The sequence below is a fragment of the Gordionus sp. m RMFG-2023 genome, chromosome 5, assembly GCF_954871325.1.
Source record: "Gordionus sp. m RMFG-2023 chromosome 5, tfGorSpeb1-WG-v2, whole genome shotgun sequence".
NCBI classification, from domain to species: domain Eukaryota; kingdom Metazoa; phylum Nematomorpha; class Gordioida; order Chordodea; family Parachordodidae; genus Gordionus; species Gordionus sp. m RMFG-2023.
The window spans coordinates 23,216,135-23,242,369 of NC_088779.1; the positions used below are offsets into that span (position 1 = coordinate 23,216,135).

Genomic DNA, 26,235 nt, shown 5'->3' on the forward strand with positions numbered 1-26,235 from the left:
TAACACGACATGTAATATCAGAATACATTAAATATATATACAAATAAAAAAAAATTCAGACATTACTTGGGCTAGACATTGCAGATCTCTGGAGATATCTTCATTAGTAGGGGTAGTTTTGATTTCCTTTCATATTTTGCCAGTTTTGGTTTGAATTTTATTTGGTAGGAATTACATACAAATCGTTATTGGCCTAGGAGGGTATTAAAGTTCCTGCGAAATAATTTTTTCAAAAGTTTACAAATTTTTTAATTAATTAAATTTATGTCTTACCTTCATAAAAAATTATTAAGGGTGAACAACTTTTGTAAATTTATTTTACGGGCTGGACTAATTTATTTTTGGAAAATTTTTTATGAGCGAGTGTGGCCAGACCAGGTTGCTATACTGAATATTGCAGATAAAATGGTTAGTAGTGAAATTCTTTAAAATATCTCATTCTAAAATATTCACAGTAACTCTGCTATGTTGTACATAACGTTAAGTTACAAAGAGATAGTTTGTTTGCATGTAAATAAACTGACTGTCAATATTATCATACATTACCGGAAAATCATTCTAGCAATGGGTATGGTATGGTATAGACACAAACATCTAAAATATAAATTTTAATTATAAAAATAAGCTATTAATAGGACTCAACCCAAGATGTCTTCTATACAAGCAATAAGTCATAATATTTTTCCACCTAGAAAAATTATAGCTCACATTGTATAAAAAATGACTTATTTAAATTATATGGTGATATAATTGTGTTTGCACTTGGATAAATAGTATGATAATATAAAAAAAATTGTGTTTGTACCTGAAGGCGCATAAAACAATTTTATATATCGAAATGTATATAATTAAATATGTACTTTAAAAAAATAAAATTTTATGTAAAAAAAAATTATAAAAAATTGCCGTGACCAGGATTCGAACCTGGGTTAATGCGGCCACAACGCAATGTACTAACCACTATACGATCACGGCACATATAAAAATTAACAGAATTATTGTTTATATACAAAATAAATAATTAGTAACAAACATTTATGTAAAAAAATATTATAATATACAAATTACTTTGAATTACTTGTATCTGGCATAAATTTCATGTAAATAATTATTTTTTATATATAGCAATTTATATTAAAAATATGAGATTTATTAATTCGCTTATTAACAATTATTAATAGTTTGTATTAATCATAAATAAATTTTAATTAATCCCAAAATATATGCGGCATTAATATTTGAGAAGTCAACTTGAATCCAAAATATTATAAATTTTAAGGTGTTCAATTAAAATCTGCCATACGAACCCAATTTTAACAATATATTAAGAAGTAAAAAAATAGTAATCACTACATTTAAGAGTGAGAATGATTGTTTTTATTATTCCTAAGATGAGGCAATTGTAGTTTGAAGCGAGATATGTATTCTGTTACACAAAGCAAATGAAAAAACCTTGACATAAAAAAAGTCTATATATTAATAGATTTATTTATTTAACATTAATAAATTCCAAACTTATACTTTTATCTATTTTCATATTTATATAGTCAATCTATCTAAATCACAAATAATTCAACCAATTTCACCAAAATAGGCTTGCGCTCACTCAATGGTTAAAGGACACCTTATTTCTTCTAACATTAATTAACGATATATAGAATTAAATATATGGATTGGCAAATATCGTGGAAAGATTTTTATCAAGCTTTTCGAAAAGATCTTATAGCTTGTATCCAAGATGCAAATCTTTATCTTAAACAACTTTGTACAAATGATATTGATACGTTAAAAATAATTTATATTGGTTAATTTAAATTGTATTTAAATATTATTTTAAAATTTAATCCGAGTTAAGATATTTAAGATAGGAATGGTATATGATGTTGGTCATATAGCAATTTGCTAAATTAAAATCACCATACTACACCCATGATTCTCAAAATAAAATTAGGAACTAAGTAATCGGAAAGTTAAAACAATGATGCTACACATGGATAATAAAATTGCAAATTAAACATATTAAATAAAAAAAAATTTAAAGTCAACCAACATGAACATATCAATATAATAATTATTGCAGTGTAAAGAATGCCATAATTATAAGTGGCTGTGCAAACCCGTTAACTAATTTATCAAACATCTAAAAGTAATTTTTTTAAATATCACATTTATATTGATATTCATTTCATATTCAATATCATTCGTTTGCTAAATATAAAATTTTTAAAATATATTTAAAGTATTAAGTGCTGATGAAATGATTATAAAAAATCATCTAGAATTGACAAGAAATATTGATAAATATATTTAAAATAAAAGAATAATAAAAAAATCTCTATTCTAAAATATTTTATTTATGTTTTACTGAATGTAAAAATTACATGAATCATCATAAAGTATTACATAAAATGAAATGGCAGAAAAATTAACTCAATAAACCCTAGTTTCAGAGTTGTTAACGCTCCTTTTTAAAAGTAGCTAGCTCTCGCTCCCGCTCCTACCTTCTCAAAAGGAGCTAGCTCCCACTACTTCATTTTTAAAAGGAGCTAGCTCCCGCTACAAGTAATGGAGCGCCACTCCATAACCACTCCTTAGATTTTTATTTTTTTAGAAGGTACGAGAAACAAAATCATATTTTTTATCAAAAGCTTTTATTTATATTAAATGATCTATCAAAATATTTATAATCTTTTATTAGCCTTTAAAAATAATAAATTTTCTAAATTAGAATCTAAAAAAAATCCATGCTTCTCCCCTATGACCTGTTTTGCAAGACTAAATAAAGCGCTCCACAGGAACACTAGAGGGGAGCGGGGTATTGTATTTTATAAAGATATTTTTTAGGTATAAAAAAAGAGGTTAAACAAGTAATGAGAAAATATAAATAAATATTAAAATATATTTTAAAAAGCATAATATCTAACAACGGCTCAACTATAATGAATTGCCCAAAAATAATTATAACCATTTTAAAATAAATTATTCCAAAATAAAAAAATCTAGTTATCATTTTGTATTTAAAAGAAAGATTTTTTTACTTTTAAATGCTTTTTTAGATTGATGCTGCTCGCTTTGAAAATGAAGCACTTTTACTTAACCACAAAAGGCATTTTGCCCTTAAATTTGTTTGATCATTTGGATCAACATCTTTTAGAAGTTTAAAATATTTTTTGTATGATGTAAATGGAAATTCAATTTCTTCTTCTATAATCTCTCCATAATATCTAAAACTATTTTTTATTATATATCTATAAAATGAATATTAATATGATTTACAAGATTTTCCAAAAAAATTTCAATTATAACAATGAAAAACTTGATGTATAGTATTTAAAATGATTAGATGAAAAACCAATATAAAACTCGGCTCAACATTTATTAATGTATAAATTTAAATAAAATAAAATTTCATTTTTATTGAATTTTATTTTACAAACATTATTAATATTAAAAAAATAATTTAATTTATACCTTAAATTTAAAGGAGCGGCGCTTCTCCACTCCAGCCCTAAAAGGAGATAGCTCCCGCTCCTAATTTTTAAATTTGAAAAAATGTAGCGGCGCTCCAGGAGCGCCGCTCCGCTCCTTAACAACTCTGCCTAGTTTTTAAATAATAAAAAGAAAACAATATCTCTGGAAAAAATTAAATTTCCATTGACTTCGTTTGTTGTTAAAGGGATGTATATATTATTCTAAGTTGAATACTGATACATTTCGATTTTGATTATTTAAGCTTTTAAAAAAAGGTATCTTGTATCTTAAATACAAAATTTTAAAAATTAGTATCCGGATACAATTTTCTGGAAATTTCTCCAACCCTGACTCCACAACATGTTTACAAATTCCTACAGGCTTTTGCCCAAAATTCCAAAAAAACTCTTAAAATAATTAATCTACATTACATCACATATTGTTTAACCAACAAGTACATCGCATATAGGTGTTACAATCATTGGTTTAAGAATCTCATAAGTCGTAAATCAATCCTCTATCAAATAATGTAATATGAATTCCACCCCTAACTAACTATCAATACAAATATCTCCACTCATGATAGGTTTGTAATCTGTCAAATCGATCTAGTTTCTCATATATCTAAGCACAAAATTTAAGAAACAAGATTTCATCTCATAAGTCTCAAATGTGTTTTATTTTGATCTAAATACAACAAAACTTTATTCTTTTAAGATTGTGCCCAACATAATGTTAAAGTGTTAAAAATTTTAAGTTTCCGAATTAAATTTATTGATGTTTTGGACACATGTTAAAGAAATATGTAATCCATAAATAAATGAAGTTTCTATTCTAAGGAGTTTCAGCCTTCCCTTAAAAATTATATAATTGTGCATTCATAATAGTCAATTTTTTTAAATTAAATATGTTTTATTAAATGTAGGACCCGACTTTCCAAGTGCGAGGGATTGCTTTACATAATTTAGAAATAATTATTAATGGAAAAAGGTATAAAGATATTTAAAAATTTAAAAAATAATTTTTATTAAATCAATAAAGATCATAAAATTGAATATATTGATATATATAGGATTTCAAAGGCACCGTGGTGATGAGCAAATATAAAAATGCCTAAATATAAAATCTTATAAAATTATTATCTACAATAAATAAAATATAATTTTGTATAATATTTTAATAAATTATTAAACTATAAAATTAAAAAAAAAATTTAAAATTAATTGTTGTTGCACTCATTTATATAAGAAGGTTAAAATTTAATTGTTAAAGATAATATAATTTTTTATAATTACATTTATCTGAGTATTATAATTTAAGCATTAACAATTATTTTTTATAAATTAATTTGAATGATTTATACACATAATTTCATCCTATTCATGTTAAATTATCATTCGTGAGGCTCAGGTTAGATAGGCTCTTTAAAAGCACGTTTTGGGAAACGAAATTTTTGAGTTTATATTTGATTTGTTTTTTCAAATGCGATATTCCTCCATTCATTTGACGGTCACTTCGAATTTTATTGTCATTACATTTTACAGCTTCATTTGTTTTTATGCTATAATCATGATTCGAAACGCCTTGAGTGTTGGATATATTATAGTTATCGTCCTTGATTTTGTAAGGATGTGGATGTCCTATTGATTTTTGGCGAGTCAACGAATGTTTAAAACTATTTCGGCGCATCTTATTATTGTTTAGAGATTCGGTGGAAGAAATAGACGAACTTTTCGAAAACTTCCGCGTGTTTTTAATCTATTATTTAAAAATAAAATAGCAGGTTTTTTAATATTTAAAATTACAATAACAATTATATAAAATTGAGTTCTTAGATCATGACCTAAATTAGTTGGGCAATGACCACATGCGACTACAGGAGAAAATCTATTTATTACACTAAGGCGTTTTATTTTTGGCGTTTAAAATTACAATAACAATTATATAAAATTGAGTTCTTAGATCATAATCTAAATTAGTTGGGTAATGACCACATGCGACTACAGGCGAAAATCTATTTATTATACTAAGGCGTATTAGTTTCTTTCAAATTTGAGCTGCTATGTTTTTAAGAAAAACTCTAGCCAGCTAAAAATTGGCTAAAGAAAAATATAGTAATTACACAACTATGCCTAAAACGAAATAATTCGATTCGAAAGAATAAGGAAAATATATAATCTGCAGAAGAATTTTTTTTTTATCTATTATTCGTATAATTCAAAATTATCAATTTGTAAATATCGGAAATTATTCTTAAATATTCAAAATTATTTGCAAATATTCGAAATTATTCGTAATTTTTCTTATGTATTTAACATTCTTGTGAAATTTTTTTTTTTAACTTCTATTTTCAACAGCTAGAAATCACTTTTTTTTAAATTTTAATTTTGAAACGAATATTTGAACAACAAATCGAGTAATGTTTTTATTATTCGTGCGAATATGAATACAATTATTTGATTCGAAAATACAAACCGAATATAAATAATGCAAATATTAGATTTAGTGTTTATCAAAAACTAATATTAGTACTTTGCTATTAAAACAATAAGAGCAATTTTTATTTATTTTTTTCTTAAAATGAAGAATGATTTATTTCGTTAAATTAAATACTTAGGGATCTCTGCAAAATCGAAAATTATTTTTTATTTGTGGTAAGGTCATAATTTTTTTTTTCTAGTGGATTGATCGGGTTTAAAAATATTTTTGCTACAATCAGTTATATCAATAAATCATGCTTTGATTCAGTGAGTGGAAATATAATCAATTTGATTTAAAGAATATTATCAAAAATTATCGCATAATCACGTGACATTTTACTACAAATAACGTTTAAATATCACTTAAACTTAATTATAGCCATTTTATAAGTAAAATTATTGGTCTTTTTCTATTGCCAAAAATTATAAATAATATTAAATATTTTATCAATTTATAAAAAGTATTTTTTTTCATTAAATGTAAATTTTAATAATAACAAAATATGTAAGGTATTATCATTTTAAAATATTTTAAATGTTGGATCACCCTTGATTAAAAAAAAATAAATAATACGAAATTATTAAAATTAACAAGTATTTCTGGTCTAAGCAAATAACCTGTTTCCCAAATTTAATGGACCAGTCTAAAAACATTCTTTCTTTTGAAGATAAAGAATCTGTTACACCAAAAGGTTAACTAAAGGCGAAAGATGATTTCTTTCTTATTATCAACAAAAATTCTATTTTAGAATCTCCACCACTTAAGATTCGTATGGAAAGGTGAAAACATTATTTTATTTAACATTTCTAATTTGTTTCGTTATCTTTATTAAAAAAAAGAAATCAGTCTTTGTTTGACACAATCTGTTATGTTCGATAATTATTATTTTTTGCAATACATCCAAGGATTTTGTGATTAAAATTAGTATATAGATCTTTTGAGGCTGATTTAGCTATTTGGTAAATTTTTTTGTCAATATTTTTCCAGTTTTCTACAGGGTAGGTAATACGGAATCAATTTTATGTTCGAGTCAAATCAAGTCGGGTTTTTTAAAAAATCAGGTTGGGTCCGGAAAATGTTTTTCCCTCTAAGGGTCGAGTCGAATAGGGTGGAAAAAATTCGTTTTTTGCAGGTCTCTGTCTTTTTAATAAATGTAGCTTATTTAACACTTAAATTTTATTCACATCGATTATGACACTATCTTTATACACAAAAAAAATTGAAAGATGGCAATGATCGCTATGTATGTAATTTCTTTTACCTTATATTGATGTTTAATCATCGATTGGTCGTCCATGTTAAAGTAAAATGGAACCCGCCGCGATTCTAAGTCCCTTTGATCGTATTCACTTTGAAAATCGGGTCGACATTGGTCTGTGTCAAAATTATGTGGCACGTGATGTTTTTTGACAATATCCATTTCCATCGAATTTGTCGGATGATTTAATTGTAAATCGTAATTGGAATCATCAAAGCCTTTTTTATAGTTGGTTCATCCGAAAATTAGGGAATTAAAAAGATTTAAACATATGAATTTAGCGGGCTAAAAACTCTCATTCAATTATAAAAATGACTCCAAAAATTTGCTTGTTCTCATAAATATCATTTTAAGCTAATATAAATTTCCCGCTACAACCTCCCCCTCTTCTCCAAAAATGTATACAATATCAATATAAACAAGGATCTGAAAAAAAAATTAATGTTAATTATTATTTTTAAAATAACGACTATAATTCAATTTTTTTATAAAAAAACACAAAAATTATTTTTATAGAAATTATCCAGGGCATATCCAAGATTTTCCGATAGATGGGGTGGGGGGATGATAAAAATTTTTTTGGGGGACTTTGCTCCCCAAATCTCTTATTACCTGGCATTCGGCAGGGTCCCTCCTATATAAAAATTCTTATATATTATTGATTTTTAGGTGGTCTTCATATAATCAGAGTTAGGTTCGCTGAATAAGCCCTAATTCTAAAATATGACAATGTTTTGTGCTTAATCAGTATCTACTTTAACCAGTGTAATAGCCAGTATAAAGGAAAAAATTATTGATAGTAAGATTTTGGTCAACATAAAGATTAAAAAGTGTCTGAAGGCATTTATTCTGTAAATTTTATCAATGCTTAGAGCTTTGTTATTTTTTCTTTTCAGTTTGTTAAATAAATTACGAAGTAAAAATCTCATTAAACAAGATAGAACGAAAATTCTTGAAGCATAAAAGCAATTAAAAAATTTAAATAAACGAAATATCGAAAATAAGTTTTCTTATTATCATTATAAAAAATTCTATTATCTTTTAAAATATGAGACTTGATGTGATGTAGCTTTGATACTTTAACATTTAATAGCGGCATAAAAAAAGGTAGTCAAATTAAATTGTGGCATATCTGTGCTTAACATTTGATGAAATAGGAATAAATTAATAATTGTTTCATCATAATGAAATTGACAAAGTAGATTTTTTTAAAAAAGGAAATGACAAATTGGACAAGTTTTTTACAAAATAATTTTAAAAATATATAAATAATCAAATATTGTAGATCAAATTATTTATAAATAAAAAACATAAAAATAGTTGTTTTTATATTTTAGGCATTTATATTCAATTTGGTAAATTAAAATTTTTTCATTTTTTCATGAGGGGGGGGGGGTTGAACCCTTAAACCCCCGTGCCTACGTCACTGAATATAGTCAAGGGTCTTACCTAAAGACCTACTATAAAATTTATGGAGAAACCTCCAACACCCCTCCTCTCCTTGACAAAATCCTGGCTACGCCTATGCATGAAAAAAATAATTAATTGTAGTTTTAGAATAGATATATTGGATAATTATGAAAATTTTTATTACCTTTAAATTTTTTGCTCTTTAGAATTTCTAACCCATGGATAGTCTTGATATGTTTCCTCAAAGAACTAGGATCTGTGTACCGTTTATCGCAACCTTGGATTTGACAAGCATAGGGTTTCTTCAATGAAAAGCAAATAATAATGAGTGCTCATAAAATAAAAATATAAATTAACAATCTGCAAAGCCCGGCCCGGTCGAAAGCTTTGCCCGCGAGCCCGGCAGAGAAATTAGTGCATAAAAAATTTTCGAGGGCCAGATAATTTATATGTAAATATCAGGTAGGCCTCGAAAAATCTCTGATTTTTGGTAAAAATTTTAAATAGATTTTAATATTATTTTTTTTAATTTCAAGCTAATATTTTGATTACTATTAATTAAAATAGAAAATTCATTAAAAAATTAAACAATTTATTTATGATATGATTACAAAGCACAATATTTGGGATCAACTTTTCGTAAAAACTTTAACGGACCTTAAAGTTTTTACGGGTCGAACCGGGCCAGACAACTTGCTCGAAAATATTTAACGAACCAAAGCGGGCCGGGCTTTGCAGACCTCGAATATAAACTAGCTAATCCTTAGAATAACGAATAAGATAAGGTTAGTTTACGCGTTATTCGTATAAAGGTAAGGTATTAGTTTTCTTTTCATACATCACCAATAAAAAATAACTATTGTTTTGTGGAAATTTTAAATATTGGCTTGTTTAAATTGTCTTTAAACACTTTTATAAAAATATATATATATATTTACAGCGGTAGAATGTGTTCTATTTTGATGTTTAGCTCTATCAGATGCGTTGGTAAAGGCTTTGACACAACCTTCCACTTCGCAATGATATGGTTTTTCTCCGGTATGCGATCTAATATGGGTTTTCAAGTTTTCGAGTCGTGAATATGCCTTAGAACAATTTGGAAACTTTTTTTTTTTAAAAATAACAATTGTATAGAAATGTATGGGTGATTTTCTTTCGAAAAATAATAATATAAGCTTTATTTTTGTTCCAATTTCTAGTTTTCAATACTCAAATATATTCAAGTTTAATACATTTCAAGAGCCCCCTTCTTTTTCTTTTTGTAAAAACATATGCGTGGCTTATAATTTTTTTAGAGCAAGAAAAGAAAAATAAATTAGCCCCTTATGAGCTGAGTGCCATGAAGTCTCTATAGATATTTATTATATAATAATAATCTTACATATTATTTTAGTTAAAAAAATTTTTCTATTAAGAAGCTGTATCAATAAATAATATGGAAAAAAAACGATCTTGTAATAAGTAAATAATGGCCATTCCAGGTTTGGCTAAAAAAATTTTTACCTAGAATATTGGGTTAGCCATTTTAAAATCGAGCCGTTTAACAAAAATCCAACCGTAAACAATAAGAAGTTCGAAAAAAAATTTTTAAACCAGAACAATTTCTATAAAGAAGTATATAATTTTTATCACATCAACTCATCAAACATTGACCAAAAAGACTTATGATATGCAAGATGCAACACCCGAAAAAAAATTTGGGGCCGGAAAAAATGTCAAGATGTCTGTTGTAAACGGCTCGATTTTTTAAAACGGCTAACCAAATATTTTAGCCAACAAAAAAAATACACAAACCTCTAGATTTTGTTAATAGATGCCCAAATCTTTCTGCCATCTTTGAGCATCTCCAGGCTTGCCTAGTATTTTTTTCATCTAAAATATTGGGTTAGCTCTTTTAAAAAATCGAGCCTTTTAACAACATTAGCCCTGTCCGCTTTGTTAAAATAATATTTTCTTCTATTGGCTTATAATTTTAATGATGACATTGGCGGCAGAAATAGGACATATTTTGTAAAGTAATTAGACTTATTGATGAATTCTGATATTCGATAGAAGCCATAATCCATAAAGTATCTGGTTAATTGTTTATTTTGGTGATTTCTACTACTGCAAATATTTCTGGTTAGGTCTTACATTTACAAAAAGCGATTTAAAAATCGGGTCGGGCAACTGTAGTAAAAAAATTGAAACCGGGACGGACAAAAATCTATGGACTTCAAAGATTCTTTGCTCAAAATTTTTGGAAAAGATTTTTTTTTCAAAACTCTGTTTAAAACTTAGCTTCATATTTCAGGTGATTTGTAAAAAGTAATAAACGAAAATTAATTACTTTGATGATTTGACCTTAATTTCAATTAGAAACTTTAAAACTACTGTGAAAAAAAAACATGATTTTTGGGGGTTTTTTTTCATTCCCATTTTATCCATTTTCAAAGAAAAGTAAATTACCGAACATTTATGGGGCTTTTCGCCAGTGTGTTTCCTCATATGCACGATTAACATGTATTGAGCTTTGAAAGGTTTTCTACCCCTCTCGCAATCTAGCCAAAGGCACACAAAATTCTTGTTTTTGTTCATCCTGATGTGGTATTCGTTTATGTGCTATATATATATTTTTTTTAAATAATTTATTATGGTATTAGCTTATTTATATTCAGAGTTAGGGGAACATAGACTAAAAATGGTTCAATTTCATGTTCCGTTTCCGATTTCTAGAGATTTATCCCGGTTCCAAGAGTTCAGGTGCTATTAAAAACTCTTGCTAATAATACATAATTCAAAATTTCAATTTTTGATTAATCCCTTAACAATAATTTTACAAGAATTAAATCGAAAGCCCTATATGTATAAATAAGTTTTTATTTTAAATAAACAAAATCAAACACTTATTTGTAGCTATTCAAATTAAAACATTTAATTTCCGTTAAGATATTAGACATAGGTCTATGCGAAACCGGAGAGGTTCAAAATACATTTTTTTAAACAATTGTATAGAGTCGGGCATCGGGCCTGTTTTATAGAATCTCCACCTTATAACAGTGAACATGATACTAAGAAAAAAATGGTCGTCAAATGGTCACCTACGGGTACCTTGGATATCTTATATGTTTTTAAACGACATTTATTACGTGAACGAAATGGTCCAATCTGAAGAAAATGGTTTCGCAACGTTCCCAGCAGCATTTTCTTTCGGCGAAATCATTCTCGTCTGGATATTTTATAGTAAGGGGGCATTCTTTTGTCAATTCCTTTTTGATAGATTTTGTGGTATCTATTGCTACTTTAGCTCTCTTGCCACCACCATTCGAACTATCGATATTTAGTTTGGTCTCCATCTTTTCCTTTTTTTTACTTCTCAATTTTCCCAATAAATCCCGTTTAAAGGTAAAGAATTTATTTCTAGAAGGATCCTTTGAAGAAGTTATCACGTTTTCTTGTTCGGTTTGTTTAGGTAACGGTGAAACATCCACTGGATTATGTGGATTGAAAGATTTATCGATTTCTATATTAGTCTGGGTGCCAAATATCATAAATAATTTTAAGTCTATCTACTATTGCAAAATTTGTCATTTTTAAAGTAATATTTATAAAAAGAAATACTAAGGCCATGTTCTGATTTGTCTTATTTCTAAAAAAAGGCTGTTCACCGTCTATATTTCCTGTAAAGTGCCTTTAAAAAAAATGGCTATTTAACCAAAATAATTGTATAATGTATACACTTTAAAACAAATAACCATAAATAGAATGTCCCAAGTTCAAAATCCGTTTAGCCTAAGTTTTAAAATATGACGAATCAAGGATATACGGCCTTATAAATTTAAAATGAATTATTTACCAAAGAATTTTTGAAAGAACGAGGCTGTATAGATGTCGTTTGAGGGATTGAATTTTCATCTAAAAATTAAGTATAATATAATAAAGTTATAGAAGGTTTAAAAAATTTTTTTATTTAAAATCGTCTGTTGAGAGTTTTTTGAAGTGGACTCAAGAATATAACACATGATTTAGGCCTCATTTATAGTAAACGCGTAAGCGATGCAATATTAAACCCTGCGTTATTTACAAAATCGAGCAAATAAATAGGTATAATTTATAAATATGGAGAGATACGATGAAGACGTTAAAAAAAAATTTGAAAAACGCGACTTATATTTCAAAAATTATTATCACTGTGGAGAATCAGCTGTGATTTAGATTAAATACCGCACCGCTTGAACAAAACGCGTTTACCATAAAAGAGGTGTTATTAATAAAATTAACTTTCACTTTCCATTCCCCGAGTCCTTGCGATGTCCTCGTCGATTTTTATCACGTGATCGTTTAGCATATTATTTTCGGCTCCGTAGTCACCACAACAAACTTCACGCTTTTGGTGGAAATTTGCCGGAATGAATCCCAAAGGATAATTATTATTATGATTTAAATAATTACGATGTTGTTGTTGCATCAAATGCATTGCACCGGTATCGGAATAGTTATTGATGTCGAGTGGCAAAGACCCGAAGGATCGGAAGGAGGAGAATGAATCGAAAGATGAAAATCTTCCGTTCCCTCCGGCGTAGAGTCTAAGCAGGGATGAAGAACGGCTCTTGCGCTGGCAAAACCAGTCTTCTATAGAGAGTCTCCATGAATCCTGTGAGCTGTCCCTAGAGTCGTGGTTTTTAACGTCACTTATGTTTAAAAATGGAGGGGGATGTACTAAAAACGGATTATGCTGAATGTGACTGGGGGGAGTATTTATGATTTGATTATTGGGATCAAAATGGTTATTATTATCACGATAATGGTTTAAAGGCGGAGGCGATGGCTGAAAATAATACCAATAAGGGTTTTGGTGTGGGGGAATCAAATGTCTCGGATCCATTGTCGGCGGATAATTTCTTACGTGATGATTGGGTGCTACGTAATTTGGATAAATAGATGTGGGAACTGACGAGATGTTTTCTTGAGATTTTATTTCAGGATTGTAGAGATCTTTCGATATAGCTATAACTTGAGGGTATAACGAGGTTGGTTCTTGCGTGCATTTCAACGTACTACCTTTATCGGTAGCTGTAGGAAGAAGCGATGATATGGAATAATCGGAAAACGAGGAAGAAAGGGCCCTTTTAAGGCCAGACGTTTTGTCAAAAGGTTTGTGTGGCAATGCTTCGGTCGGAATTGCTAGGCTATCTGTCATCAAAATAGTGTTTTTAGCGCCATAATATAAGGGATTATTGGAGGTATATGGGAAATGTTGTTCCATGGGGAATGAGAGCGAAGTAGGACCACCATAATGGGAAGAAAAATGATCTATTTCTTTAGCATCCTGAGTCGTTTCATGTGTAGGCTGGATATCGTGTTTATAGATGTCTATGATTAAATATTAATCATTAAAATAGAATTACCTTGCAATATATTAAATTATTATTTATGCTAATCAAACAATGTTAACAAACCATAGTATTAAAACACATTCCTAACATATGAAATATTTATCGAGTAAGAATGTTTTGACGTTTACCCTAGGTGGTATATTACCAAGGGGAGGGAGGAGCAAAGTGGCAAAATTAATAAAATGACCAACAAAAAAATATTTTTCACATTAACCTATTTAGCATTCAAATAAAGATCCTTGAATTAAGATAATTTGTCATGAAGTCAAATTTCTTTTATATATTATTAGGCTATTTTTAGATTAGATAATTAATATTTACATAATATATGTTAGGGGCAATGTGTTTTTTCGGGCAGTATTTTATTTTTCAACTTTAAAGCATTTTTTGAGGGTTTTTTTTAATTTAAAAGGTCTAATTTTATCGGAAATGTATTGCATCATTTTTGTTATCCTACCTTAAGAATTTCAAACAATTTTGCCATGAACTTTTGAGCTTCGTTTTTTCAATTTCCTAAATAAAATTATAAAAGATTAAAATGTAAACGGTTAATTTGCATATAATTCATAAGATAGGTATTCTAAGTAAGCATGCTGGAATACATTTCCGGTAAAATCAGATTTTTAAATTTAAAATAAAAACGCGCTCCAAAAAATTTTAATTTGAAAAAATAACATTGCCGAAAAAAAACAGAATGCAGCTAACATATATATAAATACAAACCAAATTATCAAAATATTTCTATTTAGTTAAATTTTAAAACGTATTAAAAATTTGGGGTTTCGAAAATCGTATCAGCTAATTTTTAGGACGAATAATTTTAAAATTCTTAATTAAATACTCAATTTTTTTTATGAATTTTTTTATAGCACCCTAAAAGTTAAATCGATCTGTGTTATAGCGTGTTCATAGCATTTGATCCCTCCCTATCTGAGGCAAGCCAGTACAAGCTAAGAGTTAAAAAGATGGTGTAGTTGGCCAGCACGGTTCCACGTCTTTATAGAGAAACCATTATAGAGAATGTATTTTATAGAGAAACATTTATAGAGAAAACAATTATAGAGAATGCATTTATAGAGAATTGTTTTATAGAGAATGTTTTATAGAGAATGTTTTATATAGAGAATAATTTTTATAGAGAATTAATTTATAGAGAATGATTTTATAGAGAATGCCGTTTATAGAGAATGGTTTTATAGAGAATGCCGTTTATAGAGAATGGTTTTATAGAGAATGTAATTTATAGAGAATGATTTTAAAGAGAATTATTTTATAGAGAATGTCCTTTATAGAGAATGACTTCAAAGAGAATGATTTTATAGAGAATGTTGTTTATAGAGAATTATTTTGTGGAAAGTTATATTGTAGAAAATTACATTGTAGAGAATTATTTTGTAGAGAATTATTTGTAGATCTTCATTTTATAGAGAAATATTATATATGGGACAATTATAGAGTTCAAAAACTTTATGCGGGATTTGAAAAAAACACCCCCCCCCCCCCTTTCAACAGAAAAGTTTGAAAAAATAATTAGTCGTAATGATACGAAGAAATTTAAATATTAATGATAAATATACTTGCTTATAACCAGATCTATCTACCAATAATAAAAGGACACTTAACCATTCAAACAATGTTAAACAGGACCTTTTACCACAGGGTAAGGGGTTATAATTCAAGTTAGACATTGAAATTAAAAGGGGTAGTTTGTATTTGGAATTCCGTTTTGTTTAACAAGTGCAAAAAACCTATAAAAAACATTTTAAACTTTTTAGATTCATCTTTCTCTAAACTGATAAGGAGTTTACGGCTTGTAATAAGAAATTTTCATTTTACTAAAATCAATTTAGAGAAAAAGGTGTATTATTTTAAATTTTGTCGATGTATAATTTTTAGGTAAGAGTTTGAACTATCATTTTGTATTTTGTAAATTCAGATACAATTATTTTCGGACCTATGACGATTTTGACAGAAATTGATCCAACCACCCCCTGGTCTTCCCTGCCTACCCTGTGAATATTAGACAGTACTCTAATGATCTTTTAACTAAACCTTAATTTTGGTAAGGCGATAGTTTAATGGGTAATGTTTTATTTTTTGTTATTATTTGCATTTAAAATCATTAATTGAGTGCGTTTTATTAAATTTAAAAATCTGATTTTGCCAGAAATGCACCTGAATAAGTGTAGAATACCCACCCTTAATGTTGCGCAATCGGTTAATTTTAGGCAATTCCAAAACGGTTAGCCAAGTTTTTAGATTAAAAAATCGGCTAAGCATAATTAGGCTTAGCATAAAAATAGCGAAAACGAATAGTCAAAAATTAGGCATCGGCTAAGGAGCTCCGTTAATCACTCGTCATATATCGTTACATAATAAATTTATAAAATAATTTTAATAAAGGCTAGGCTTAGTGTTGCATAACGCTGACGGGCGATTAGCCTAGCTCCCAGTCCCTACATTTTGTCTAATTAGTTTTAGGCGATTTTTCGGTTAACCCAAATTAGGTTTAGCTGATTTTTAGGCTACTAACATTACTTATAAATTTCAGATTAATGTAAAGTAAAATTTCTTCAGAAGTTCAATATAAAATCTTCTGAAATTTATAGGGTGGGTATTCTACACATATTGGAATGCATTTTCGGCAAAATCAGATTTAAAATTTAATAAAACGCGCTCAATTTATGATTTAAAATGCAAAAAATAGAACAAGAATACCCATCAAACTATCGCCCTTACCTTAATTTTTACTAAATTATATAGATTTTCATTATAAATTATTAAATACAAAAAATTTTGGCATAATCGTATGAAATTCCCAGGGTAGATTCTCTTCGGAATAGATTTGGTAAAATCAGATTTATCAGGGAAATTAGAAACGCGCACTATAAATCAGAGACCTACAGGCCCTTTGAATCCGGCCCGGATACACGGACTGGGCTGTATTTTAATTTTTTTAAATATACCCGGGCCGAGTCTAAAATTTTATTTTTTTAAATACACGGGCCGGGTCAAAAAAGCTTTTTTTTTAAAAACCCGGGCCAGGCCATATATTTTAAAACCAAATATTTTAAATCACCATTATTATCTAGGCAAAAATATATAATATATTTTTAAAAAATCGGGGCCGGGCCATGCAGATTAAAATAATGCACAAAGCAACTAAATATTGACAAAATTTTCTAAAAAAATTGGCGTAAGGCTGGCTTTGTTGCTAATAGTTTTTTTTTTAAATTGCTACTCTACTAGTTAAAGCAAAGCACTAATAGAAACTAATGCATATATACATTGTATATAAATATAAATTTAATTATATAATTTAAATATATAATTTAAACATTTAAATTAATATTGTGAGACAATGCCCTTAGGTAATCTAACATGGGCCTTGAATAGTAATCTTCGACTATTCTATACACCCGTTGAGCTCTTTCTATTAAAAATATATTTAAGGATAATTATTTGGAAAATCTACTCAATAAGAGGCTAAGGATATTTAATCTGGAAAATCTACTCGAGGAGACATGGATAGGCAAAATGATAGCAATGGAGAGGAGATCCCCATTGTTTAGTATTTCATTATGGAATTGCTATGATTCCACTCTGATGCGAGCTCCAAATACCAACAATGCAGTAGAAGGTTGGCACCGGAGTTTTTCTTCCCATATAAGTTCCCATCATCCAACCATTTGGAAATTTATCAAAAGTATGAAATATATATTATATTAAAATATTTTAAAAATCTTATTTAATTTTTAGCTCTCAAAGATGAAGATAGCCTTAATTGCTATAAATTAGAGCAATATTCTTTGGGACTATTGGCTCCACTCTCAAAGAAACAATATCGGGAAAGAGCTCAACGGGTATATAGAATAGTCGAAGATTACTATTCAAGGCCCATGTTAGATTACCTAAGGGCATTGTCTCACAATATTAATTTAAATGTTTAAATTATATTTTTAAATTATATAATTAAATTTATATTTATATACAATGTATTTATGCATTTGTTATGAATAAAAATTATATATTTTGGATTATGGAACAATTTTGAATTAATTTTATTTGATCGAAAAAATTTGAAAATTTGAATAAAGAATTTATGCAATAAAATGTTAAGTTATTAAGATTATTACTAACTTAGTAATTATTTATTTTTGTGAATAACTTAATTTTTCCAACTTATCTTATTGCTTTCCAAGTGATGGTGTAGGACATTGCTTTTTTGGAAATTTTTCTTAAGCCTACTTTGATGTTTTCCTTTTCTAAATGTATTTGATATTTCGCATCAAATATATATAATAATAAAATATTCTTCATTGTAATTAAAAAAAATCTCAAAGCCTCTTATTGAGTAGATTTTCCAGATTAAATACCCTTAGCCTCTTATTGAGTATATTTTCCAGATTAAATATCCTTAGCCTCTTATTGAGTAGATTTTCCAAATAAATATCCTTAAATATATTTTTAATAAATTATATTAGATTAAATCTGATTTAATAAGTGCCAAAAAAAAAAGAATTAGACGGTAAATGGTCATATTTGAGAAAATTTATTTCTTAAAATAATTCATTTTCTATAAAATCATTCTCTGTAAAATTCTTCAATATAAAATTATTAATCCTTCCCTATAAAATAATTCGCACTAAAACAATTCTCTGTAAAACAATTCTCTGAAAAAATATTCTCTATAAAATCATTCTCTATAAAAGAGATTCTCTATAAAATCATTCTCTGTAAATGGATTCTCTATAATTGTTTTCTCTTTAAAAGTTTCTCTATAAAATAAATTATCTATAAAATCATTCTCTATAAACGAGATTCTGTACAAAATCATTCTCTATAAACGAGATTCTCAACAAAATCATTCTCTATAAATGAAATTCTTTATAAACGACATTCTCCATAATTGTTTTCTCTTTAAAAGTTTCTCTACAAAATAAATTCTCTATAAAATCATTCTCTATAAACGATATTCTTTATAAACGACATTCTCTACAATTGTTTTCTCTATATTTGCATTCTCTATAAAAGATTCTCTGGTAAAGACGGGATACCGGCCAGCACGGATATAAGGGTAGGGTTGATATATATATATCAAATAAAAGGTGGCCTCTGTTTAGTTAATTAAGCTACGTTATATAATATGGACAAAAGCTAAAATTTCTACCCTTTTTAAAAAAATTATTGTTAAATTTTTATTCTGAGCCTTTATTAGTGTTGTTAAATGACTCTTTTTGAGACGATTTTTAAAAGGCTAACTCAATATTTCATCAAGAAAAAATAATGCAAAACTGCGAATTCATATATAAAAACCAGCGAATTCATATATACAGTGTTGTTGATGATTTAATGTAACATATTGACGATTAAATTTAAACCCATTCATATAAAATGTTAATATTTGCAAAAATAATTAAAATATAGAAAAAGAAGCATTATTGAAATTTCTTTTATTATTGTTTTGTTGTACATTTGTAAAGATTATAATTATATATGCATGTGTTTAAATTAAATCGTCAATATGTTACATTTAATCATCACAACACTGTAAAAACCAGCGAATTCATATATAAAAAGCTGTGAATTAATAAATAAAAAACTGCGAATTCATATATAAAAACCAGCGAATTCATATATAAAAAATTGTGAATTCATTTTAAAAAAACTGCGAATTCATATATAAAAAACTGCGAATTCATATATAAAAACCAGGGAATTCATATATAAAAAAGTGTGAATTCATATATAAAAACCAGGGATTTCATATATAAAAACCAGGGAATTTAAATATAAAAAATATAAATTCAGTTTTTTATATATGAATTCATTATTATATATATAAATTCAGTTTTTTATATATGAATTCAGTTTTTCATCAGTTTTTATATATAAATTCTTTTTATATATGAATTAAGTTTTTTATATATAAATTCAGTTTTTTATATATGAATTCATTATTTTATATATGAATTCAGTTTTTTATATATGAATTCAGTTTTTTATATAAGAATTCAGTTTTTTATATATGAATTCAGTTTTTTGTATATGAATTCAGTCTTTTATATATGAATTCAGTTTTTTATATATAAATTCAGTTTTTTATATATGAATTCAGTTTTTTATATATGAATTCAGTTTTTTATATAAGAATTCAGTTTTTTATATATAAATTCAGTTTTTTGTATATGAATTCAGTTTTTTGTAAATGAATTCAGTTTTTTATATATGAATTCAGTTTTTAATATAAGAATTCAGTTTTTTATATATGAATTCAGTTTTTGATATATATATATTCAGTTTTTTTATATATGAATTCAGTTTTTGATATATATATATTCAGTTTTTTTATATATGAATTCAGTTTTTTATATATGAATTCAGTTTTTTATATATGAATTCAGTTTTTTATATATGAATTCAGTTTTTTATAAATGAATTCATTATTTTATATATAAATTCAGTTTTTTATATATGAATTCAGTTTTTTATATATTAATTCAATTTTTTTATATATGAATTCAGTTTTTATATAAGAATTCAGTTTTTTATATATAAATTCAGCCTTTTATATATGAATTCAGTTTTTTATATATGAATTCAATTTTTTTATATATGAATTCAGTTTTTAATATATAAAATCATTTTTTATATATGAATTCATTATTTTATATAGTTTTTTATATATGAATTCAGTTTTTTATATATGAATTCAGTTTTTTATATAAGAATTCAGTTTTTTATATATAAATTCAGTTTTTTATATATGAATTCATTATTTTATATATAAATTCAGTTTTTTATATATGAATTCAGTTATTTTATATATGAATTCAGTTTTTTATATGAATTCAATTTTTTTATATATGAATTCAGTTTTTTATATATGAATTCAGTTTTTTATATATGAATTCAGTTTTTTTATATATGAATTCAGTTTTTTATATATGAATTCAGTTTTTTATATATGAATTCAGTTTATATATAAATTTAGTTTTTATATATGAATTCAGTTTTTTATATATGAATTCAGTTTTTTATATATGAATTTAGTTTTTTATATATGAATTCAGTTTTTTATATATGAATTCAGTTTTTTATTTATGAATTCAGTTTTTTATTTTGTACCATATTCGTTTATAAGTGATGTGTTTTTTTTATATTACCATTTATATTTTTCTTTGTTTGTACGATATTCGCTTATATCGAGCCTGTTTTGATTTTATCCTCATAACTGGTTCTAGCCAGTTTTCGAGATTGCGAGCACATGTAATATTTTATTATGGTTGTTGATTGTAAAAGGGGTACTATATAAAGTCCCCCCTAAAATGAATTAATGGCATTAAAAAATTCTACGTCGTAAATTCTTTTTCTTTGACATATGCGTGTTACGGTAAATTCCCGTTTGATTGTTGACACGATAAACCTCCAGCCAAATCCAGTCCCCTCTATCGACCATCCCGGACCCACTCCGTTAATATCTTCCCCTCCCCGATGGTTCATATATAAAAAACTGTGAATTCATATAAAAAACTGCGAATTCATATAAAAAACTGCGAATTCATATAAAAAACTGCGAATTCATATAAAAACTGCGAATTCATTTATATATAACTTCGAATTCATATATAAAACCAGGTAATTAAAATTTGAATAAAGGAGGGAAAATGTTTTTGTCAAAAATACCAAAGGAAAAAAAGGCACTTGATAAAAATACCCGCAAATTTTAAAAAATTTCTAAAATTAGGGTATTTTTTTATGGAGTACATAATATTTCTGTCCTAGATTCTGAAAATTTAGATCCGCGTTGGCTTTTCTCTAATGATTTATATATATTTTAAAAAAATCCTAAATATTGAAATTATAAATGGCAGTAACAAATAATTATACCAATTTTAAGCGAGATACATGGGCTACTGCGTAAATGTTTTTTTGATATGTCAATAAACTTCTATATTACCTCCTCTCTCATATCAAATCAAAATTAGCAAAAAAATCAAATTTCAATCTCAATCTTGTGTCATGCCCTCTCCCCCCGAGTAAAAATTCTTAGTTATGTCACCAGTACAGAAGGATATTCCGATTTTTTCACAATGTGGCAGGAAGGGGTTGTCCTTCTGGTAAGTTTTACATGGGATTTGGACTCATATATAGGGTTTTAAAGTTCAGAGTCAGAATCTTAATTTCCTATCTCCTTCCCTGGCTATGCTTATGCTGTTTCGATCATCCTCTACTAATTTATTTATACTTAATCAAAATAATAATCAATAACCTGACTCCACCATCTTTTGGAAATCTAAAACGTTCCGGTTCCTAAAATCTTTGAGGGGAAATTGATTTTTTCGCGATTTTCTAGAGTATTTCTGGAAAGCATTGTCATTTACACAATGACCATGATGAAGATTATTGTTGATACTCTGCCCAGTATTTAGATATTTAGGATTAGGATCAGGATGGCAATAAAACATAGCTTGGGGGTGATTGTAAGGCGAATACGATTGATAATAAGGATAAAATGGAGCCATTCTACCATAGATATCGTTTTGAGGTGATCCCAACATTCTATATTTATAAATATATATTTTGAATCAAGATTCGTAAATTAAAATGCATCATTTTCCATAAGTAACTTTTATACTTTTGCAAATTTTTATTAAAATAGAATTATAAATTATGAAGATTTTTTTGTTCACTTTTCAAGATTTTCTTTTTTTGCTCTAAACATACAAAAATAAATTATTTTGAACATTCAAAAAAAAAACCATTGTTTTAAAAAATGAAATAATACAATAATTAATGATATAATAAAATAAAATAAAATAAAAAGAGTTGGAGAGTTAAGAAACATAAATAAGCAACTTAAAATATCGAAATAGGATTGTTAGTGTAAAAAAAATGTAATGATTAATTTATTTTTATTTTATAAAATACAGGCCAAAATTATTTATACATTCTTTTTTTCTCGAGCTGATTTCAATGTCCTAAATAAATATTCTAGCCAGAAAAATATTACCTAAACCTCGAAATTTTCAAAGTAGATGTCCAAACCTTTGTGCCATGCCATATATGAGCAAAATCTTCAGGTTTGCTTAATATTTTTCTGGATAAAATAGTGAGTTGGGCGTCCTTAAAAATCGGCTCAAATCGAGCCATTTAACAACAATTTTTATCGATTTAAATCTAAGTGTATATAATAGTCTGCCAACTATCCTTCCGAGCTCGATACACTAAGACCCCGATAGTCTGGCAAGAATATCAAAATTTGCAAGCACCCCAGGGGATCTCAACGTCATTCATAAGCTCAAGGGGAGATAAAGGGTACTATTTAGAGCATGTCCGTTTCGGATTTTATGGTAACTAAAAAAATCTTCAATGAAAGATTTTTTTAAAAGTATAAAGAAATGTGGTAAAAATCAAATATTTAGTTTTGTTGATTTATTTAATTGAACAATCATTAAATAAGTGGGATTGATAAGGAAGTTAAGTTAAAGCTAGTTTTACCCAAACGTAATTGTAATATATAATTTTTAATTTATATCCTCTGCATTAGAATCGAGTCTATAAAACAAATGGTTTTTATTATTTTATCTGCAATAAACGTCGATCGTCTGACAATATTCTAACTTAATCTAAATGCAGACGATCATTTAAAAAGGGAGATGGGATTAGGTCCTAACTGACCTGGGGCTGACTCGATACCAAACAAAGAATTTATATTAAATAAATTATATAAAATTAACTTCTTTTTTTCATTATACAATAAACTAACCCATTTATAGGAGGCGAATCCACCATAAAATTAGGAATATTGCGATAACAATTGCCAGAATCGGGGTTAAAGTTGTGGTAATTAGGAGAATAAAATTCCTTAGATCCTCGAGGAAAATGGTTATGATGGCCCATAACTGAATAATATAAATCGTTCATCATAACACTCTATACATATAGATATTATTATTTACAAATTAAAAGCGTCGCACAGAAATAATTTTTTTTTTAAATATATCACTTAGTTGTCATGTTGTCCAACAACCATACGTTTATCATTTTATTTATATTAGAGCATAGCGACCTTTTGGGAAAGTATAAAAATAATTGGGCTGAAAAGAAAAATAAATGTCGGGTTATTTTTAACTATTATGAAAGAAAAAAGTATTTTATTTTTAACTAAAAATGTTAGCTCGTTAGACATGTTAAAAATTTAAGAATATATTATAATAAAATTAATAAATATTTATATTTTTAAGCAAAACTTAACGAGTATATTAAAATGAATTAAATAGGATACTCCTTCGCCTTCCTCTAGGGATAAAGTTTTATTTTATTATATTTTTTTTAAAAAAAAACATCTTTATTATAAATTTTAAAAATAATATAATAATAATAATAAAAAAAAATTAAATTTTGTCTGTAAATTTTTGTTATTTTTAAAATTAGCCTAAAATTCTCGGAAAAAAAAGAAATTTATAAAACTTATGTCTCACTCACTCAAAAGCTCAAAACTCAACACTAGGAATATAATTTTAAAAAAAATATTTATAATTTAATTTTCAAATACTTCATCCACTTAAGTCAACATTTGTTTATTTCTTTCCTTTTTTTAAAATCTTTTTCTATTCTTTTTCTGTGTTCTTTTCTTTTTCTGTGTTCTTTTCTTTAATCATTTTTTTTTGTAATCGAATTATGCGAAAAAAAAATTTATTTTGCCCTTAAAGTATATAAATATTTTTATTTTAAATTAGAAAACAGGAATTTTATAGAATAATTTTTATTTATCATTAATTCAAAATAAATTTTTTACAACCCTTGACAAACAAAATCCTTTTTTTTTGTGAGACTTTTTTGTTCCATAAAATAAATTTAAAGATAAAATTTTTAGTCAAAAGAAAAGGATTATATTTTTAAAGAATTTTTCCCTTTTATGCATTCCACATTATATTTGCGTTTTTTTTTTGAGAAATATTGACCCAAAACTGTTCTAAAACTAAAAATTTTTGAGCAAAAAATCTTATGAAAAATTGGGAATTTTATGTAAATTTTATTTAGATGAAATTTGATTAAAAATTAATTTTGAGAATTCTTAAAAAATATTAAATCTTTGAAATTTTACCAGGAAAAATAACGTTTAAAATCTCTGAAAATTTAAGAAAAAAAATGTTTCTACCACATTTTTTAATCTTCCATTTAAAAAAAAAGTTTATCGCGTGTTTTTCAATAAAGTTATAAAAGTTTTGGAATTATTTTATGTTTTGGACGTAAATTTAAAAAATTTTTTTTAAACTCTTTGATGATTGGATTGAATTTAAAATTTAACCAAAAAAGTAAAGACAAAAGATGGAAAACAATAATAAATGAAGAATGAACGAAAAAAATGGATTTAGTAAAAAAAATAAAAATATTTATATCTTCAAATAATTATTATTTTATACAGATGATTTTAATATTTATGATCTTAATTTTTTTAAAAAAATATTAATATTAAAATATAAATTATATAAATCAAAAATAGCTTTAGATTAAATGATAAAGATAAAAAAAAATTGTAATCATTCCTTTTATAAATTATAAATATAATGTACTATGCAAGAGATTAAATAATTTTATATCTTTCAAGAGTTCAGTTTTAGCTTCAGTTTTGAAATTTTGAAACATTAAAAGAAAAATAATCTTGTAAAAGAAGCAATTAGCAACATAAAAGTTCTATATTATCAGATATAATATTTTATTTTATAATTAAATTAGATGAATTAAATATTGTATTATATAATATATATTTGAATTAGGTCTTAAACTGAACATATTCTATATAATACCTTCCCTTACACCTCTTTCTACCAATTTATGAAACATTTTTTATATACTTTTTTATATCAAATTATCAATTTGAGACTTTTAGTCACTCTCAATCTCAACCACATTCTCTAAACAAAATATATAATTTTTCCTTATGTAAAAGATATTAAATATTTTTGTTATTCTTGAGGAGACATGGATTCTTTTTCAATAATTACTATTTTTAAATTTATTATCAATCAAATAAGATAAGCTAATAGCCATTTTGACTAAGGATTCTCATTTTCATTGGTTATTATTTGTTTGTTCTAGTCTTTCCATATTATGTTTTATTATATAAGTTCGGTATTTGCAATTAGTTATATAATTTCACTTAACATTACACTTTTTTTTAAGTTTTTTTTAAAGAAAATTTTGGGGCTAATTTAAAAGTTTTTCTCTAAAAAT

General features: G+C 26.3%; 1 protein-coding gene and 1 non-coding gene across 3 annotated transcripts; both read right to left on the reverse strand.

The window, feature by feature from the left end:
- Nucleotides 1-903: 903 nt before the first annotated feature.
- On the reverse strand, nt 904-975 carry Trnah-gug (transfer RNA histidin (anticodon GUG)). Its single transcript has one exon. It is a non-coding gene; the product is annotated as a tRNA-His (tRNA).
- A 3,730-nt stretch (nt 976-4,705) lies between these two features.
- On the reverse strand, nt 4,706-24,012 carry LOC135929424 (uncharacterized). 2 transcript variants are annotated; one of them, XM_065465994.1, is made up of 10 exons: nt 23,765-24,012; nt 22,268-22,557; nt 12,881-13,972; nt 12,456-12,514; nt 11,749-12,132; nt 11,069-11,221; nt 9,559-9,723; nt 8,805-8,922; nt 7,214-7,428; nt 4,706-5,229 (listed from the first exon to the last, which is right to left on the reverse strand). In XM_065465994.1, exons 1-10 carry the CDS (start codon nt 23,923-23,925, stop codon nt 4,852-4,854), a joined length of 3,015 nt encoding a protein of 1,004 aa, XP_065322066.1. In that variant the 5' UTR covers nt 23,926-24,012; the 3' UTR covers nt 4,706-4,851. The 2 variants fall into 2 exon arrangements, with proteins under 2 accessions (XP_065322066.1, XP_065322067.1); XM_065465995.1 differs by having other exon boundaries at nt 12,887-13,972; nt 23,765-24,010.
- Nucleotides 24,013-26,235: the final 2,223 nt, after the last annotated feature.

What these genes read in the sequence shown, in the direction of transcription:
- LOC135929424 (XM_065465994.1), bottom strand. Translation starts at nt 23,925, where the DNA reads ATGATGAACGATTTATATTATTCAGTTATGGGCCATCATAACCATTTT. An exon ending in GATTCGCCTCCTATAAATGG is followed by an intron (nt 22,558 to 23,764) that starts GTTAGTTTATTG and finishes TTATAAATATAG; the next exon opens with AATGTTGGGATCACCTCAAA. An exon ending in ATAGAACACATTCTACCGCT is followed by an intron (nt 8,923 to 9,558) that starts GTAAATATATAT and finishes TTTTCATTGAAG; the next exon opens with AAACCCTATGCTTGTCAAAT.